Source organism: Nomascus leucogenys, chromosome 9, assembly GCF_006542625.1.
Source record: "Nomascus leucogenys isolate Asia chromosome 9, Asia_NLE_v1, whole genome shotgun sequence".
In the NCBI taxonomy this organism is placed as follows: Eukaryota; Metazoa; Chordata; class Mammalia; order Primates; family Hylobatidae; genus Nomascus; species Nomascus leucogenys.
In genome coordinates, this window is record NC_044389.1 from 53744717 (window position 1) to 53766069 (window position 21353).

General features: G+C 38.3%; 2 protein-coding genes across 2 annotated transcripts in view; both read left to right on the forward strand.

Annotated features, from left to right (window-relative positions):
* Nucleotides 1-13876, forward strand: part of MOB1B (MOB kinase activator 1B) — a 71204-nt gene extending 57328 nt beyond the window's left edge. The window contains exons 4-6 of the mRNA XM_004088992.2: nucleotides 811-944; nucleotides 4832-4995; nucleotides 7709-13876. Of these exons, the coding sequence (XP_004089040.1) occupies nucleotides 811-944; nucleotides 4832-4995; nucleotides 7709-7786 (376 nt within the window). The 3' untranslated portion in view covers nucleotides 7787-13876. The remainder of the gene's footprint in view (nucleotides 1-810; nucleotides 945-4831; nucleotides 4996-7708) is intronic.
* Nucleotides 13877-19165: 5289 nt separating this feature from the next.
* DCK (deoxycytidine kinase) overlaps nucleotides 19166-21353 on the forward strand; it is a 34681-nt gene continuing 32493 nt past the window's right edge. Inside the window, exon 1 of the mRNA XM_003265718.2 lies at nucleotides 19166-19654. Coding sequence (XP_003265766.1) covers nucleotides 19564-19654 — 91 coding nt within the window. The 5' untranslated portion in view covers nucleotides 19166-19563. The remainder of the gene's footprint in view (nucleotides 19655-21353) is intronic.

A 21353-nucleotide genomic window follows, 5' to 3' on the forward strand; every position in this document is an offset into this window, starting at 1 on the left:
GATCCGTGTGCCTCAGCCTCCTGAAGTGCTAGGATTACAGGTGTGAGCCACCGTGCCTGGCCTCTTTTAGAGTTCTTAAACTGTTTTTACATCTTCACTCTTTAGTCTGTATTTTCTACTAGCTTGTTTTCCTTGAGAGTAGGGAAAGTGTCTTTCATTTTAGTGTTTCTTGTTCTTAGTGTCTTTTACATGGAAGGTGCATATTAGATGTTTATTGAATCAAAGGATGGTGGTGTTCTGCTAATACCAAAAGCCTTTATTTGGGTTGCACATTTTCTTTGGACCTTCTTTAAAGACATGTTTAGCTCTTCAGCTAAATGTACTCAAATATGAAATCATTCTCATCTTCATTAATCTTATTTTGGTGCTTCTGTGTCATTCTCTATCCTTAACCGAAAATTTAAAGCCCCAAGTTAAAAAGAATTGTACTGTGTAAGGAGAAGTGGTTTTTAAGGAAGAAAAACAACCATAAAGTCCAAAAGTAGTCATCATAGAACTAGGAAGTAAGCTAGTTTTTCTACTACAATAATGTCTGCTTCTAAAATATAAATGCTATTTATGACGGCTATGTAAAAAATTGACATATGAGGAGAGCATAGAAACAAAACATGAGTTTGTTGGGAACTACTTAGTTTGGACTGTGATAAATGCAAAGTAGTCCACCGGGTATTTAAAAATTTATCTTTATTTGGAGGAGCAGAGTGTTGAAAACATGTCTGTGTGTACATTAGTAATATAGATACATAAAATATATACACTGTGTATAGCTATATACTAATCTTCTGTGTGCTTTTTATCTCTCCAATGCAGATACGAGTATCATTGGGCAGATGGAACGAACATAAAGAAACCTATTAAGTGCTCTGCACCAAAGTATATTGATTACTTGATGACTTGGGTTCAGGACCAGTTGGATGATGAGACGTTATTTCCATCAAAAATTGGTATAATTATTTTTTGTAATTGGGATCCATCATGATTTATCTTTTATATGTTTATAGAATTTTCCTCCCTCTTTCCACTATATCTAGTTGGAGAGTTCTTTACGGCTGTGTTGATATATGTATATGTTATGCAGTTCCCAAGAAGAGGCACAAAAGTTTGTTAACCCAGTGGTAAAATAAGCAAGTGATCCTGTGTGAATTGAGCTTTTTCCCTTTAACTTAGTGCTTTTAAATGCATAGTTAGCTGAAAGGATAGGTTTATTAGAAAATAAATGATCTCCCTCTCTTAAGGTAATTATTTTTGATGATATTCTCGATTAAAGTATCACTGAGTTTATTTTCAGACAATGATGGCATCTTTTAATACTTTAAAAAACAATTATGATCATCATTGAGAATAAACTTACTTCCCTGAAGTAAGGGAAAGGCTTAAGAAGCCCTTTTGGTAGAAAGTTCTAGATGGAGGGTTATTCCTATTCTAGGAACCATGGTAAATTACCATACCATAACATATATTTTTAATCTTATGCACTTAAAGGTGTTCTATCTTTTTCACACCAAATTTATCATGAACATTAAGGTAAACCCTCTATTTTATTTTATGTATTTTAATCTAAATTTTTCATTTTTTGGGAGACAGAGTCTCTCTCTATTGCCCAGGCTGGAGTGCACTGGCGCAATCTCGGCTCACTGCAACCTCCACCTCCCAGGTTCAAGTGATTCTCTTGCCTCAGCCTCTCAAGTAACTGGGACTACAGACGCGTGCCACCACACCCAGCTAATTTTTTTGCATTTTTAGTAGAGACAGGGTTTCACCATGTTGGCCAGGCTGGTCTCGAACTCCTGACCTCAAGTGATCTACCCACCTCAGCCTCCCAAAGTGCTGGGAACCCTCTCTATAATTTTAAATGATGAGATCAGTATATCTAGGATAGTAACAAAATCTGGCCCAAAAAAGAGAATGGATATTGAGTAGATAGCTAATAACATCTGCCACAGTCATATCTACTTATTTAGGGAAGTTCATATGGCTTCTATCCAGTGTTACTTAGTAATATATTTGTGATCAAAAGGGAGTTTGAATCTATGACCCACAATATGAATCTTACAGATTCAGATATTAAGCTATGTGAGAAGAAAACAAGATTTGAGGGGTTGCTGTATCATCGGCTGACTGACTTTTGCTTTTTTATATTTACTTTTAAGAGCAGACTTATCAAGTAGAAATTGTTTATATTTAGATAGTCATGTTTTTGCCTTCTCAAACTTCTTACAACTGATTGTCTCAAAAGACTAAGAGTCTGCTCCTGTAATGTTAGAACTGTTTGAAATTTTATGATTTTTTTTGAAAAAAATGTGACAATATAAATAGTTGTTGTTATGGAGTATTTGAAACATATTTATTGAATGCATTAACCACTTGGAACTTTTTTAATAAAAGAGCAATTTTTCAAGACTGAATTACATATATATATATATGTATATCATAAGGGTTGGATGAGTGTCCCCACCTTTTCTCTCTCATAATACAGTTTTTAAATTTTTATTTTGATCCTATTTCAAACATTTAGAAAATTTACAAGACTTATACAAGGAAATGTAAAAAGAATCATACAAACCCTTCATCCAGATTCTTAGTTGTTAACATCTTCCTCCTTCCCTCTCCCTCTCCCCAACCTCTCTCACACATACACATACACATTCATTCATTCCTTTTCCTAAACTGTTTGAGAGTAGGTTGCGTATATGATGCCTTTAAAAACTTTAATATGTATTTCCTTAAAAAAATCACAGTACAGATATCAAGCTTAGGAAATTTATATTGATGCTATACTATATAGATCTTATTTGGGCTTTTCAGGTTTTCTTAATAATGTACTTTATAAGCAAAGGAAATCGTTTATAGTTGTTTTCATTTATTTGTTGTCTCTTTAGCCTCCTTTGATCTGGAAATGTGCACTTTAGTCATTTTTGGCTTTTCATGACATCGATATTGTTGAGGAGTGCATATTATTTTATAGATTGTCTTTTCACTTTGGTTTGTCTTATGTGTCTTTGTGAACTATAATAATTTTAAATGAGCAATAGCAATATGATGGCAATATGATGACATTGAACCCAGCAGTACCAATATTGGCTGTTTTGCCAATCTGCATCATTTAGTAAGTTTAACAAAGGATATGGGATTGTATACATTTTTTAAAATAAATTTTATTGTGTATATTTTTAAAATAAATTTTATTGTGTATATTTAAGGTATACAACATGATATTATGAGATTTTACATAATGGTTATTATAGTGGAACAGATTAACATATCCATCATCTTACATAGTTACCCTTTTTCCCCCTTGTGGTAAGAGCAGCTGTAATTTACTCATTTAGCAAAATTTGCTACTCACTTAGCAAAAATCCTGAATACAATATACTATTCTTCTTTTAAATTTTTTTTTTTTGAGACAGGGTCTCACTCTGTTGCCAAGGCTGGAGTTCAGTGGCACAGTCACATCTCATTGCAGTCACATTGCAGCCTCATCTCCTGGGCTTAAGCAATCCTACCACTTGAGCCTCCTAAGTAACTGGGGCCACAGGTATACACCACCATACCTAGCTAATTTCTAGTTTCTTGTAGAGGCAAGGGGCCACTATGTTGCCCAGGCTGGTCATGAACTCCTGGCTCAAGTGATACTCCCACCTTGTCCTCCCAAGTGTTGGGATTATAGGCGTGAGTCACCGCCCAGCCTCAGTACACTAAGTACACTCTTTGTAACTATGGTCCTCATGTTGTACATTAGATCTTTAGTCTTGTTCATTTTACATATCCACTACTTTCTGTCCTTTTCACTTAGCTCCACCACTCCCCCTGGTAGCCACTGTTTTATTCTCTATCTCTGTATATTTGACTTAAAAAAAAATTCCACATATAAGTGAGGTTATACAATATTTTTCTTTTTGTGTCTGGCTTGTTTCACTTAGCATAATGTCCTCCAGGTCCATCTATGTTGTGGCAGATTGCAAGATCTCCTCTTTTTGTAGCTGAATAATATTTCGTTGTGTATATATAGCACAGTTTTAAAAGTCCATTTATCTGTTGATGGACACCTGGGTTGTTTCCATATCTTGGCTATTGTGGACAATGCTGTAGTGAACATAGGAGTGCAGATACCTTTACGACTGGGTTATTTCATTTCCTTTGGGTTTATACCTAGAAGACGGATTGCTGGGTCATATGGTATTCTATTTTTAATTCTTTAGGAACCTCCATGCTGTTTTCCATAGTGGCCATACCAATCTGTGTTCCCACCAACAGTATGTAAGAGTTCCCTCTTCTCCACAGGGATTTTGTGTTTTTCTACTTTTGTATTTCAGTGCTGTAAAAGTGCTGTAATTTACAAATCGATGGAATAGAGAATGCAGCTAATTTCAGGACAAATGTAGACCTGGAGTAGTAATGAAGTAATTCCCATAGAAAAAAGTACAATATAAACTGCAAGCATTTTAAACAAAACCGAAGGTGGTTAATGCATTATTTCTGTTCAGCACATATTTGTATTGAGACTTAAGAAATCCGATGATCTGAGTGTGAGTTTTAGCTCCACTACCATCTTGGGTGTGTGTGTTTCATTTTAGAAATGTGGTGTTAGTATGTTAGAGACATAACAGGCTGTAATGAAGACTAATTCTTATACCATAAAAACTTTGAAGTTTATTTTCATTTATGACATGTTGAGAACTTCTGAAAAAGTATAATAGGTATATGTATAAATTCATAAATGCTACTTCTTTTCAGCCTTGTCTTGGTAATTTATGTTGCCCTTTGCCGACAAACTCATATTGTCTTGTTGTCATCTCTTATTACTAGAGGGAGTTGTTTATCTCTTTTCTAGGTGTCCCGTTCCCAAAGAATTTCATGTCTGTGGCAAAAACTATACTCAAACGCCTCTTTAGGGTTTATGCTCACATTTATCATCAGCATTTTGACCCTGTGATCCAGCTTCAGGAGGAAGCACATCTAAATACATCTTTCAAGCACTTTATTTTTTTTGTCCAGGTAAGTTGGATTAGGAGGCCTTTGGTGCTCAGGGTAAGCATTTATCTTCATAGTTCTAAGGTGAATACTGCATTCACACTGTCAGGATGGAATTTGCCATATCTCTGTAGTCTGCATTCTCTTCTACACTTTTCCATGATGATAAGGACTGGCTTTTTGTTTCTAAATTTTATTAGTTTCCAAGTTGATGGTATGTAAGTCTAAAATGGATTTGAAAAGTCGTGCCTTGGATTTGCTTCAGTTAACAGGCCATATGGAGGGGCTGGATAATGAATCTGACTAGTTTGGCAGATCTGTGGATGAACTGGTTCTCCTGGACATTTTAGTACTTCTCCTACTGCAGCCTGCCCTGGATCTTTATTAGCAGACTCTGGTGCAGGAATGGGTTTTGAATATCACATCTATTTTTTGTCCTTTTTTTTCTTCTAAAAAAAAACCACATTCTAAATAAGTTTTAAGTTAAGGACTATCCATCATGTCTGAGGGAAAAATATGTCACAAAGAATGTTTCTGTGCCAGAGGGCCGTTAGTCTTTGGTCTGACTTCCTAGTTGACTTCCTGTTTTTTTAGTCTTCAGATAACTGGCCTTAGAAATGTAGACTAAAAGTAGTGACAGTATTTTCAACTTGCTCTAATAATAAGAGAAATAACAGGCAAAAATGAAAAAGAGGTGGAAATAAAAGAGCTGACCAGTTTTTTATTGTTGTTGTTGTTGTTGGAGGTTGAGAAGGGGAGATGGTCATCAGGAGAATAAACAATTCAACATCTTGAATTCATGTTGTTTTTGTATATCTACAGGCATATATTTATAAATGCCTTTGCCACTTTCCCTGTTCTCTTAAGAAATTTGTATCCATCTTCCCCCTGTACACACTCCTAACACTGAAGGCACACATTTTACTTACATAAACATACTTTAGGAGATTGTAACTTGGCAAAACTGTTGCTCTCAACAGTTACTTTACTGTGGTATCCCATGTCCAGAACTCAGGAACAAAGAAAATGTTGTCCTAAAGTTTGCATCTGTGTTTGGTTTAGGCAGAACATGATTGCTAAAGTTCAGGTTGTGGTGATTTAAGAGAGTATATTCTCCCTCCAGAAGGGTTAATTTTACTTGACTCAGTGATGTTACACTGTGTTTCCCAACTCCTAGCAAATAGCAAGAGATTGATACATAGCATTTACCACATCTGATCCTGTTTGTATCTCAGGACACTGTGAGCTTCTTAAAGGTAGGTCCATTAGTTATACAGTATCACTGTTTGATTAAGTAAGGGGGGCACCTGCCTTGGGCCCCACAATTTAGAGATACCTGCTCTGGTCTTTCCGCAGCCTGCACCCCTCCCCACAGAGTGAGGAATCCATAGGGCTAAGAATATGCCTACCTAGATCCCTTCTGTTGCTTGCTTGGGTACCTGAAACCCAGAATTCTCTGTCCATATGGTCCAAAATGTATTTCCAGGGTCTCCATGCATCTTTTTCTGGGCTCCATTCTTTTGAGGGCAGGTCCTGTCTCTGATATGTATACCTCTAGGCCTGAGGGTTTGCTGATGGCAGCTGTTTCTGAGGGCATGTGCACATTACCCGAGGTGTCCACACTCGTATGTGAGACCCCTTGAGGTGCAGGGTGGATGGGGTTGGAAAAGCAGGGAGGTTTTCTGAGGGCTAGGCACCTGGGGCTGGCTTTCCTCATGTCACTACTTTCCAGTGCAGAATCCTGAGGAGTCTGGAGAATTCTAAGTTTGAATCTGTTCTCCTAGTCGCTGTGAAAGTGTATTTGTTAAGGTAGGAGGATAGAACATGTTTTACTTAACAACATTCTAGCTTAATATAAAATTTAGTAATTTAGTCATATGATATATACCCATTTGTGTTCTTGGCCCAGACTCTACAAATCTTGGGCATGGTCCTGTTATTAAATATCCCCTAATGCTTCTCTCCAGTATTTAACTAGTGCTTGGCATATGATAGATGCTAATAAATGAATTAAATTGGAAGCTAAGAATGCCTTACCATGGCAGAAGATCAGAAGTGTAGACAAGCCTCTATTTACTAGCCTTATAGTTTATATAGTTCAGGGGAAATCTATTCAGAAGTGAACTTCAGAATGACAGGGGTGGAATTTCTAAAGGAGCACAAATTAAATTCAGGCTTTCTCATTTGTTCTTCACAGGACTTTAATTTATCATTTGTGGATTCAACCATATTCATGTTATTTTCCTACCATATCTTTTGATAGCTTGCAGATACATTAGTTTGTAACCAGGTTTTGGCTTTTCATATAATGCTGAATTTGCCTGAGATGCTAGTGTTTTGTGTGTGTGTGTGTGTGTGTGTGTGTGTCTCTACTTGGTTAACTGTATTTAAATGGTGTCCAGATCATTCCTTTCAACAGGAAGCAGCAACTCCCATTTATTGTTACTTTGTGTCAGGCATTACATGAAGTAGTTAACATCCAGTATCACATTTAGTCCCCACAATAATTTTATGAGATAGGGGGATTTATCCTAATGTCACAGATGTAAAAGCATAACATCAGGAGTGGTTAAGTGATTTACTCAAGACACAGACCTAGTGAACAAGAAAAAAACAAACAAACTTCTTTTATGTACTTCAAAAGCTAATTTCCAACAAATGTTCATGGTAATTTACTTTGGAATAAGATGCAAATAATGTTTTTGCTATTTATTCTGCCTTTCTTTATCATGCGTAGGAATTCAACCTTATTGATAGAAGAGAACTTGCACCACTCCAAGAACTGATTGAAAAACTCACCTCAAAAGACAGATAAAAGGATGCAGAGCTGTGTAAATTGTTCCTCAAATGAAGCAGTGTGGAGTGTATTGGGGATTTTGTTATATTTTGTTTTTATCTGGATTGTTTTGTCCTAGGTTTGGGGGCGGGGGCTTGTTTGGGTTCCTTTTTCTTTATTCTGATTATGTGAAACCATATTCTATTGCTAGGGGAAGCCAAGAACCATTCTCTGTACACTTGATAAGGGTAAATTTATCTTAGTGTTTTTAAACTTGGTTTTGGTTACTTGAGGAGTTTTTTAATAATATTGTGTGCTGCAAGAAAGTGCTTGTTGATTGAACTGCCGATGGATTGGTTTCTGTGTGGTGTAAATTGTGGCCCATTTTTGAAGTCCCCAAAAGACTTATGTTTTTAAGTGCCTTGGCAGGCTCACTTCTGAGGTGCAAAGCATAGATATAGAACTGAACAGGGCTTGAAACAATATTAGGATTACTACCCAGGGCACTTACTGGTGCATGTTTTAAAATGTCTGTGATAAAAGCCATAGTTTACCTAAAATGGTGATCTCCAGCCTTTACTGCTTTGAAGAAACAGAATTTGTAAAGGTATGCATGTAGAACATAAAAAATATTTCGTAATTATTTTTTATATTGATGGTAATATATTATGTTCAACAATGCTTAAAGCTCTGCAAGCAGGTCTTTTCCCACCTCTTGATATCTGTGATATTGAAACTTGAGGATGTTGAAATGTGTTACATTTTGGCTTCTTTCTACATGTTAACTGCACTGTGGATGTAAAAATTCAGGTCATATATAGGATTGCCATCTTCAGAGGTGATGCTGAACTGTGAGGTTTCCTAGCAATTGCCAAATGAGCCGTAAGTCTGCAGAATTCCCTTCTACTTTGAAGAGGAGGGGATAGGAACGTGTATTTGGCTGGGGGCATGGAGATGTTAGTATGTATGGGGAGTTAGGGATGAGGAGTCAAGTTCTAGAAAGTTTTGTCTGAAAAACCTTTGAATAGAATGGCATGAAGATTTTTAATCAATTACTTAGAAACAAAGTCTTAGAGACTTCCTTTTAGGAATCAACTTCCATGGGAAGTTAAAAATAAATTATTAATTTTAGGTACAGACATTAAACATGGAATTTAAGGATTGTTGGGGGAAATTGATCACTTAGCATTTCCATTCAGTGAATGGAGCTGATGTTTGCCTGTCATTTTAAGATGATACCGTATCTTCTTTGGTTATTTTAGGCCCAGTTTGAAGCATTCTGATTTCTGGTTTTTCCACCGTGAAAGGAAATGTTTTTCTTTGCAGCAATATTAGATAATGAAAAATGCTAATTCAGTAGTTATTAACTTCTAAATTTTATTCACCATGACTTTCTAGTGAATTATTACCATAAATAACAAGTTCAGAAACTTAGTTTTTAGAATAAATATTAATTTTTCCACTTCAGTTTTATTCTAGAAAATACCCTTTTTAGAAATCCAGTTTTAGTTTTGTCATTTCCAATAAATCTTTCTTCTGTTAGAAATATATATCCTTCCTTCAGTTGAAACACATCTTTTTCACATCTAGGAAGAAATGCTTGCTCTGAAATAGTGTAGATTAAAAACACTCAGTAGAAAAGAATCTAAAATTAAATCAATTTGTTTTGCCATTAAAGTAGAGCAGTGATACAATTTAATGCCGTTACAATTATGTTGACTAGAAACTGCCTTTTTCTCCACTTCATTTCTAGCAATTATTTACCAAGTACCAACAGTAGAAGTAACAGGAAAGCCTGGCAGAGTTAAATATCTTGGACATTTATTGGTAAAGCTTATTTATAAACTGCAGTCAGAGCTAGTTAATTTCCTTAAATCGTTTTGTATTCAGATAGATAATATGAATCATTATGGGTTGATTCAGAAATAAAATTTGTGAAGTGATTTTGAGTCTTGTCTGTATAGGAAAATGAAGCACAGAATTACTTAGTCTTCCATATTGTATTTGACTTCATATCAATCTAGTAAAAAAGGAGTTGCAGTAGCCAAGTATAGAGAGAATAGTGAAAAATTAATCTTGCCCTTTCAAGCCTTATACAGTAGTACACTGTACTTATTTTTAGTAGTAAGACCTACTTTCTCACTATATGTAGATAGTTTGTTTTCACTGTGCCAGAATCTCAGGTGCCAGCTTAGAGTATTTCTTTAATCACAGTCACTGGGAAGTAAGGAGATGTATATATGTGTATATATGGTAACAAAGCATAGCAGTTCTCTAGGGGAGAGGCCTGGCATTGCACATGGTATTACATGGCTACAAGTAAGGAAAAAATCAGAAAGTGAAAGAACTGATGTAATAAAAGGTTGATTTGATTTGGTTGGTTCCCATGAAAGTTAGTAAGATGCCCTTTTAAATATAAGGATCAGTGCTTTGTTCTGCAGGAGAGTTTGCCGATAAATGTCTATTGGATTCTTTTTGGATTTCTTTAATTTGTAAGTAACCAAGATAATTATTTTCCCCCTTGCTGTCTATATTAATACGTAGCTATAAAGCAACAGTTGGTTTTCTTATCCTTTGATAAAAGCATCCCATAAAATATAAAGTAGTAAGTTAACATAGTATTATTGTCACACACAATGCTTTTTTTGGTTAAATGTTGATCTGAAGCAATGTTTTGGAATTACTTTAATTGATGGAGTAGTGGTGGTAGAGAGAAATTAATAACAAAAAGAGTGAAAATATTTTAATTAGCAGTAGATGGTGCTACTGGCTTTCATTTGCTGACTTGATTATTCCCTTTCCCTTGAAAACCATGGCATTAGACTGCACTAAAATAACAAGCATGTTAGTTGCTGGTAGAGGTTTTGGAGGTTAATTTACCTTAAATTGGAAGATTTTTAATTGCAGTCTCTTTCTACCTTCTCTCTGTTAGTCATTTGTAAATTCTAAATGATCACCATAAAATGTATTAGGTAGGAGAAGATACATTTTGTGTATAATATATCTCAGACTGAGTTACTGCCTGGCTTATCAGGATGGATAAAACACTACAATCTCTTATCAGGAAATAGAGATGATGTGGATATTTATATATTACATATATAACCACCAGACTCCATTTTATGTATTAGCATTTTCCTTGCTTATGGGAAAATAGCAAAACTAGCCAAACAACATTTCATTTATACTTTTGTTTACCCCTCTCTGAGAGAGGTTTTGATAACCACTGAAATGGTAGAATATGTGAGATACAAATATTGAGTTGTAGAACTTTCTTTTTAAGGTGAATAAGTCATGCCTTAACATCCAAATGAGAGTTGATCTTCAGAGTGTTTCTTTTGGGAGCACTGTTTATTCCAGCTATACTGCAAAAGTATAATGTTTTTGGAACTGTTCTAGAGCATGCCATGAAAAGCAGTTTGTTATTATGCAGGAAAATCAATTTCATCATTTTAGTTGCACTAAACACTTTTGGCAGCTTAATATGACCTATTTTTTTTTTTTTTAAGATGGAGTCTTGCTCTCTTGCTCGGGCTGGAGTACAATGGCATGATCTCAGCTCACTGCAACCTCCACCTCCTGGGTTCAAGCATTTCTTCTGCCTCAGCCTCCCAAGTAGCTGGGATTACAGGCAGCACCACACCTGGCTAATTTTTGTATTTTTAGTAAGGATGGGGTTTCAACATATTGGCCAGGCTGGTCTCAAACTCCTGACTGCAGGTGATCCGTCCTCCCCAGCCTCCCAAAGTGCTGGGATTACAGGTGTGAGCCACCACAGCCAGCCAGTATGACCCATCTTAATCATCAGCTCAACTGTAATTTAAATTTGGCTGTTCTCTGGAGCTAAACCATTAGGGAAGTTCAAAGGAAAGTGCCATGATTTCCGAATTTGCACAAGAGAATGTTTTAAGCATTGGTAGCATCATTGAATAAAAGAATATTTTCCTGATGTCACTATTTTGAAGTGGAAAATATCACTTGGATGTGGAGGTTTTACTTTTTAAAAAAATTCAGCTTAATTACCTTACCTTAATTACCTTAGATATATTAATGGAAAAAACCAAGTCCTTTCTCTAGAACCTGTTTTCTATTTTTGTTCCCTTTCGTGAAAACTTTTCAACTTAATTTTGACTACTGTAGGATACTATTGATTGAATGGATACTATGGAAAAATGGATCCAATATTTAAGATAGAAGTAGTTTAAGGAAACAACAGCCTTTACTGCCATTTTTTAAAAAATATTTTCACTCAGATGAACAATTTGACTTTAATAAAAGACTGGAGATTTTTGTACGAAGAAATAGGAATAAGTTTCATATACTAATTATGCTGAGTTTTTAGCCTACATGTCACAAAATATTTAGAATTGTATAACCTTTTCATATATTTATAATTTTTAATGTCTTTTTAAAAGATGTGGGACCAAAAGTATATTTATAATTTGGAAATGTGACTGCATACCAATAAGAAAACTTACCTTATTTTGAAATTTGTCTGGGGTATTAAAGAATCTACCAATTCTTAAAAACACAGATTTATACTTTAAGCTTATTTTGAAATTAAAGAAAATATACGAATTCTTAGAAACACTTTAAGGACTACTCTTAAATAACTTAAATATCAGAGTTTTGTTGTAATATGAAAATTTACCATGGAAATCACTGTTGTTCAGCTATCACCTTAATTGTGTATGGTATGATAAATGTTTAGCAGTAAAGCTATCTTAAGATTTAATGGAAAAGGTTAATTTGAAGATGTAACAAAAATTCTGACCACAGATGATTTTGAATTTTTAAGGCTTTCCTAATAGGCTAATCACAGAGAATAATCCATTTTGAAGGTATAAAACTGCACTGTATGTCTGTCACTTGTAGCTGAACTGATTCACATTTTGACAAAAGAGAGAAAATACAAAAATCAGTTTTGCAAATGTAGTAACTTTTTCTGCATATAGAACTAAATAATTGAAAAATTTGGGCTATAGTTCTCAAAGGTAGATAGTAAAATCACTGGCTTTTTCCAGCAGTATGTTTTTCCACTGTGCGTGTACACACACACTGGAAAATAATTAGGCTGATTTTGCAGGTCTTCATTGTTAGAGATTCTGAAGTATTTACTGTCAATTCATAGGTTTCAGTTTATTTAGGAAATTAGTGTTTGACAACTTTCTTTAAATTATTTCACTGAAGCTGAGATTATTAGTGATACAAAGTTAAAATTTCAATATTTAATTTCTCCATATATTATTAATATTAAATTGTTTTTTATTTGTAAATTCATGTTCTCATCTGATTTAATATTAAATTTGTATAGGTGGGCGTTTCTTACCATTTTGCACAAGTTTTTATTTTTCTGAAATACTTAATTGTGTAGGTTGTAAAAAAGATTAGTGCATTTTCATTTTAAGGATGCTTTGCTCCTTAAATTGTTTGTCAGAAATGACTGTTTTTAGGGAAAATAGTTTTTTTGGAGTCACTAACTTGTATTTATTATTGTACATGCATAACCAGGGTGGTGAGGGCACTAATCTTGTAGGAAACACTTACTTGATGTTTTATTTGAACTTTTCCTATAGGTTTAACTTACTACATAGAATTACCACTAGGAACAGTGTCATGAAATCTAGGTTGAAAGAGAATACAGTATATATGAGAACACTTAAAGTTCAAATAGAAATCATTTCTGAAGACAAAAGCAGAGGAATATTGTCAGTGCCAAGTAATGGAAGAATAAGGGCAGCATTTCACTGTGCAAGTATTGAGAAGAGTGCATAAAGACAGGGAACTACTCTCATGGAGACAATTTCTCTCTTATAATCAAGTAACTAGAAGGGGAAAAATCATCTAAGTTACGAAATTCAACATAGGCGCTATATTACAAACTGTGTCGGATTATGCAAATTTTAGTTGTTACTGATCAAAGTTTAATTGCTTCATTTTTGTTTAAAAAGAGATACTGAATGTCAGAAAATCTGTAATATGTTTTATTCAAAAGATGTAAATAATGTATACAGACTTGTATGTGATGGGATGGGAAATATTTAAATTCTAGGTGTTTGTTTTTTTTTTAAAGAAGAAACTCAATGTTTATAAGAAAAAAATGAATAAAAAGTTATGTTTGGCCATGAATCCGGACTTTGCATTACTGTTTATTTTTGCCATAGGCATTCCCACGCTAAACACATTCCAAGGGAAATATTGATGGTATATGGAATATGAACATTTAAAATTTGTTAGGCATTATTTTCTGCAATGTTCACAACAACCTTGGAAATTAGTATCTCAGTGTCTTAACATCTTAGAAAACTAAAGCTCAGAAATTGTACAAGTCACTGATTTGGATTAGGGTTTTAAAACCCTACTGTGTCTGAACTTGAAACCAGTGTTTTTGTTTTTCTTTTTTCACTTTTTTCTTTATTCTGCAGTATGCAGGTGTATGTTTTCTATAATATATACTATTACAGTGAGAACAGTTAGCACAGTAATAATCATTTGTTGACCTTTTCATCAAGCTATTATTTAATATTTTGTCTTCATTATAGATCATTAAGGAATATTAATAATATTGGAGAATCATTTACCAAATTCCAAAAGGAAATGTGTATTTTATTTTATTTTATTTATGAGACAGAGTCTTGCTCTGTTGCCCAGGCTGGAGTGCAATGGCACGATCTCAGCTCACTGCAACCTCCACCTCCTGGGTTCAAGTGATTCTCCTGCCTCAGCCTCCCAAGTAGCTGGGATTACAGGCATATGCCACCATGTCCGGCTAATATTTTGTATTTTTAGTAGAGAGAGGGTTTCACCATGTTGGCCAGGCTGGTCTCAAACTCCTGACCTAAGGTGACCCACGAGCTTTGGCCTCCCAAAGTGCTGAGATTATAGGCGTGAGCCATCATCGCGCCTGGCCAAAACGTGTATTTTAGAAGTCTTCTCAGAGTATCAGAAGTATTTATGTTAGAGGCATTTGTGTTTGAATCTTCAGGTTAAGAATATTTAATGGTAGTAGCCACAGTTGCTGAAAGTCACTAATGGTATTTGGGAGAAAGACTAGTTGAAATGCTAGCCAATGCTGTTGTGGACTGTGTCTGCATGCTTTAAAAACGCCCTGTGGGCTGGGCGCGGTGGCTCACGCCTGTAATCCCAGCACTTAGGGAGGCTGAGGTGGGTGGATCACGAGGTCAGGAGTTGAGACCAGCCTGGCCAATGTGGGGAAACCCTGTCTCTACTAAAAAATATATTAAAAAATTAGCCGGGCACAGTGGTGCGTGCCTATTGACCCAGTTACTCGGGAGGCTGAGGCAGGAGAATCGCTTGAACCCGAGAGGCGGAGGTTGCAGTGAGCCGAGATTGTGCCACTGTACTCCAGCCTGGGCGACAAAGCAAGACTCCGTCTCAAAAAATAAAATAAAAAAAAACACCCTGTTATTCATTTATTGTGTGTAAAGAAATATATATTGTAAAATTATCTACATTTTGATAATTAGGTTCATTTACCTCTGTTGTACTAAATGTATTATAAGTTGTTAATCCCTCATATAACATCTGCAATGAGCATTTTGCAACACAAAGATTCTAATTAATTATTCCTCTAAGGTTTAAACAACCATGTTTAGTAGAAGTTTTACTAAGAAATTGTACATGCTCCTGTTACAGCATGATGAATACAGCGTCACATTTTCTTGATGACCTCAGTCCACTTTACAAGCATGTAGCAAAACAGCTTTCTTTGCTAAGCTATATATATCTGATGGCTCCTATGGTCTTCTAGTATGTTATTTTGCTTTCAGATTTCAGATTTGCAGGAAGCACAGACTCCCACTCTTGCATTTATGATGGCTTCTGTACCCCCTATTTTCTAGGCACTGATGAAGATTACAAGGGGAAATTTATAACCAAGTTTATAAAGTTGATAAACATCATTTTACAGAAGTAGTTGAGTTTATGTAGACAAACTCATGGGCTGTGTAACCACTACTTACTATCAATGTTCAGGGTCTCATTTTTTCTGCTTTTTATTATTTTCTGAGTTGATTTAGTTTTCCTAATAAACCTGTATGTTATCAGTCAGGATGCTGTCTCATTCTTTAGTTACACTAGAATTCCCACAGAAGAAAAAGAATTCCCAAATTGAAGGAGTAGTAAAATTTCTGGCAAGAAAGGATTAGGTGGCAGCACGCTCATGACTGGCTGGGTGCTCTAATCCTGTCTCTTATCTGCAGTTTCAAAACCTGAAAAGCTCAGAAAACCAAAGTTTTTTTGAGACGGGGTCTCACTCTCTCACCCAGGCTGGAGTGCAGTGGCATGATCTTGGCTTACTGCAACTTCCGCCTCCCAGGTGCAAGGGATTCTCCAGCTTCAGCCTACCGAGTAGCTGGGACCACAGGCACACACCACCACGCTTGGCTAGTTTTTGTATCTTTAGTAGAGACAGGGTTATGCCATGTTGGCCAGGCTGGTCTCAAACTCCTGAACTCAGGTAATCTGTCCATCTCGGCCTCCCACAGTGTTGGGATTACAGGTGTGAGCCACCGTGCTTGGCCCCAAAGGTATTTTTTTTGAATTCAGTGCAAACTTATTCTGACCAGATGTTAATAGTCTTTATCCCACTTCATGTTAACACTCTTTGTTTCACTGCAAAGTATTAGTGCATTTAACACCTCTGCAGGGGGAGTGGGGGTGCTTACTTAATTAATATACAGTATATGCACTGTATTTCTTTTCTAAAGTTTGGATTCCAAATTTTATTTTCGAGACGGGGTCTTGCTGCTGTGTCACTCAGGCTGGCATGCAGTGGTGCGATCATAGCTCACTAAAGCTAAAACTTTGCAGGCCCAAGCCATCCTCCCACCTCAGCCTCCTGAGTAGCTGGGACCACAGGTGTGTGCCGCCACAACCAGCTAATTTTTGTATTTTTTCTATTAGTTTTGTCATGTTTCCCTGGTTGGTCTCGAATTCCTGAGCTCAAGCATTCCAGAGTACCTCCCAAAGTGCTGGGATTATAGGCATGAGCCACTGCGTCCAGCCAGTTCCAAAGTTTTGAATTTCTTTTCTAAAAATATTTTCTAAAAGTTTTAAATTCTGAAACATCTGGCTGCCAGGGTTTTAGATAAGAGATTGTGGACCAGAAATCAAGAAGATGTTTTGAAAAGTGCTTTTCTCTGGTCACTCCTTGTGTTACCCCAGGTCATGTAGGAAAATGGGAAATTATGCTGGACTTAATGCCAAAAAAGCTAGATTCTTTGCTTCCCCCATTTACTTTGTTGTTGTTACTTGAGACAGGGTCTCACTGGAGTACAGTGGCATGATCTTGGCTCACTGCAGCCTTGACTCCCTGGCTTCGGTAATTCTCCTACCTCAGCCTCCCAAATAGTTGGGACTACAGGCGCCCGGCTAATTTTTGTATTTTTTGTAGAGACAGAGTTTTGCCATGTTGCCCAGGCTAGTCTCAAACTCCTGGGCTCAAGCCATTCACCTGCCTCGGCCTCCCACATTTGTATTTTTCAAAGTATACTCTTAAGCTCAGATGAATTCAAGTTTTCACAGCCAGAAACTGGTAGAACTGGTGTTTGAAATCTTTCATTTTCCAGTGCTTAAACTCTTCATCATTGTAAGATACTTCTTGTGTGGGTCTTTTTTGTGGAAACCACACTTGAAGATTTCTACTCCTTAACCCCAAGCCTCTTTATGACATCCATCCAGGACCAGCTCTGCTTTCCTGTTGAAGGTCTCAAGAGACTTGCCTTCCTCCTCTCGGTAGCTGCCAGTACTCTTACCATTTCATGAGTTTTCCCCCAACCTTGGCTGTGGAATGTGATACCTAGTAGTTTCCCCAGCATTTTTCTCCCAATTTCCTTGCTATACCTGATGACAACTATTCAGGCCTCTTCCATTCCTAGGATCTTGCTATTAATCACTATGGGGATAAGTAAAAGTATTATATACAAAATAATTGCATAACAGAATAATATAGGGCAGTTACATAGAATGATTCTTGCTGTTTAATCCTGGAAAATGTGATCCCCAAGGATTCACATTTTAATTTCTGCTCTTTATTTCTGAGGATGGAGTCACCATTTTCCCCTTCTGGCTACGCATTTAGATGCATTTCAGGTCTGATGATAGTTGCAATGTGAAAAAGAATAGCAAGGCCTTTGGTTTCTGTAGACAATGTGGACCAGATAACGTCCAGACTGGGTAATATCTGGTTTATTAGTGTTACTGGATGGGAAGTCTTGACTGAGGTGTCTGGGTCTTTGGCGTGTTAAAGAATTGAACAAAACGTAGAAACAAAGCAACAAAAGAAGCAACGAAAGACAAAGCAACAAAAGAACGAAGTAACAAAAGCACAAATTTATTGAAGCGAAGCAAGTGCTTCAAGAGTCCTAATTGCAGTGTTCTTAAGGGTTACTAGGCTAAAAGAATTTGGTAAACCCCTAGGTGCCCTTTACAGTCGTCCAATTGGTTACACCCTGTGAAGGATTGGCCTGTGACCAATCAGAGGCTGAAATGGAGATGGCCGAGGACAATCAGAGGTGATGTGGAAACTTCTGTCTTGTAATCACAGGAGTGAAGGTGTGGCCTGTATGCTGCCTAGTCTTGCCTAGAATTGGCAGCACCTGCTGTTCTTTTGCTTATGCCTTAACCCTTGGTTACCCTAATTCCCTATTCTCTTGCCTCATTAGGCCTTTACCCTGACTAAAAATGTACTCATCTAGCTGGGACAAATCCTACACTGCATTTGTCCCGTCTAGATAAGTCTTCTAGCAGAGTACATGGCACATAAGTAGGCATTCAAAAATTCAACATACAGTACATTTTGTTACCTATGTGCCAGGTGTTGGGCAGGCTGAGTTAACAGCTGAACAGAAGCCTACCTACCCAACGTGCTAACTTCTATACGGCATGGTCATGCATCCAAATCAAACGGAAAACGGTATGGGAGATCTGGAAAGGCTTCCTGTGGGTGGCATCTGACTACCTAAATTCCCATCCCAGTTTCACTGACTTTGACACTTGGAACAAGCAGTCTCTTAGTGCCTGTTTTCCCACTGGTAGGTAAATGGGCTAATGACGGTATCTTTGGCACTAGACTTCGTCAATTAATGAAAAGCACATAGAAGAAGACAGCCTGGCTCTCTAAGTGGGCAGTGCGATTCCCAAGGACGGCACTTCGCCTGATGGTCTTCCTCTAGGCTGAGAAGCCAGGGTAAATCCATTTGATTTTCCTACCACACAGTGCCTTCTCTCCTGATGAGTTCAAAGCTTTAAGTCTATCCAGTTCTGTCCAGACGCGTCTGTTCATCTTCAACAGGCCCACTGGAGAGGCGGGTTTTCCAAAGCCTGGCTCGGCCCACTGCAGGTGACGCCCTCTGCCCTCCAGCGCCCTCAGGCCTCTGGCGTCCACCCTTCCTCCCCACCCGACTCCGGAACCTCTTACCGCGCCCCGCCCGGGGCGCCTGGCTGCGGGGGGTAGAGGCCCTCCGCCACACGCGCGGCCCCGCCCCGGCCTCCACGTGACCTGGCGTGCGGAGCGCGCACGCGGGAACCCGCGCTGGAGGCGGGCGAGGGCAGAGGGGCAACTGGGGATCGCGGCTTGAGGAGGGCGGGGCCACGCCACAGGTCCGCCTGTGTCCTCAGCTGCCTCCGCGCGCCAAAGTCAAATCCCGACACCCGCCGGCGGGCCGGTGAGCTCACTAGTTGACCCGGCAGGTCAGGATCTGGCTTGGCGGCCCCGCGAGCTCCAGTGCGCGCACCTGTGGCCGCCTCCCAGCCCTCTCGGCCGGAGGCGCTCTGGGCCGCCACAAGACTAAGGAATGGCCACCCCGCCCAAGAGAAGCTGCCCGTCTCTCTCAGCCAGCTCTGAGGGGACCCGCATCAAGAAAATCTCCATCGAAGGGAACATCGGTAAGGAGCCTCCGGAAATGTGGGACGCAAGGCTGGGGTGTCGCGGCAGTGGCTGAAGCTTCCCTTCGCCGCATCTCTCTGCAGCTCCTCGGTGAGGGCTTTCCCGCCAGCCTGGCGGTGTGGACGCGGCCTCGGCTTCCTTTCCCACCCAGAGCGTCCTTCCCTTACCTCCAGCGCCACAGGGTGACTGCGGTCCCCGGGGTCAGACGGCGCCAGGCCTGCGGTCTCTATGAGGCGCGCTTTGAGCCCCTGCGCCCTCTTTGTTGGGAACTCGCAAAGGGAAGCGGGGGAAGGGTATCAGATTTCTTGAGGTGTAACTTACATTAAATTCACCTTTTTAGGTGTACTCTTCTATGAGGTTTGATAAATATTATGCCTTTTACTATCACCACGATCGAGATCACCTCAGAAAGTTCCTGCCTGCTCCTTTGTAGTCAGCTCCCTCCACCCTTCCTATTCCCTGGCACCCACTGATGTGATTTCTATCCCTGCAAGTGTTGCCTTTTCCAGAATATAAATATGGCATTCTGGAAAAGGCAACACTTGCAGGGATAGAAATCATAGGCTATATCGACATAGGCTATATCGCCTTTTGTGTCTGGCGTCTTTCATTTAGCATAATGCTTTTGAAATTCATGTTACTTGTGTCTGTAGTTTGTTTCGTTTTATTGCTGAGTAGTATTCCATTGCATGGATGTACCATCGTTTATCCATTTTCTAGTTGTGGACCTCTGGGTTGTTTACAGTTTTTTAGCTATATTATTAACGAAGCATTGTTTTAGCGATATTACTAACGAAACTCGAAACATTCGAGTACAAGGAAAGAGGTCTTTAATGATCTTAGTAGCATGGAGTTCCTCACCCTTTACTCCACATCCAAGTAAACATTGGATTATGATTCAAAGACCACTAACGTTTCTGTTAACTCAGATGGGGGGCAGACTAGGCCATGCCTGTCACTTTGCAAGATACACACCAACGTCCGATTCTTCTGTATTTCCAACCACAGGAAACCTACCCCTGAAACTTCCTGTTTTGATAGATTTTTTTTTAAAACTTTTTTAGCTCCAGGTTGGGTGCTGGTCATTCATGCATACAGCAAATTTTTTAAAATTCTTACCACATTCAAAGCACTGTACCTTCTTGAAAAAGGCAAGGCAAGCAGATGCTTTAAGCATTCAAATGAATAGAAAAAATGCATTCTCAAAGAGGACTTCTTATTTCATTGCTCCAGAATTAAGGCACCAGTAGAAAGACCAATATAATATACTTAGCAATGTAAGTTATTTGAGGGTGCATGTTTGTTAGTATGGAATCCCTGACAGCTGCTTACCGAATAAAGAATACCATATATAAAGACAGGAGAAAGTGGCTGAACAAAGCCATCTGAAAAGTAAATTTGAGGCGGGGCATGGTGGCTCATACTTGTAATCCCAGGATTTGGGGAGGCTTAGGCAAGAGGATCGCTTGAGTCCAGGAGTTCGAGACCAGCCTGGGCAACATAGTGAGGACTCATCTCCACAAAACAATTAAAAAATTAGCTGCATGTGTTGGTGTGCATCCAGCTACTCAGGAGGCTGAGGCAGGAGGATTGCTTGAGCCCAAAGATCAAGGCCACAGTGAGCCATGATCGCACTACTACACTCCAGCCTGGGTGACAGAGCAAGACTGTTAAAAACACAAAAACAAAACAGTAAAG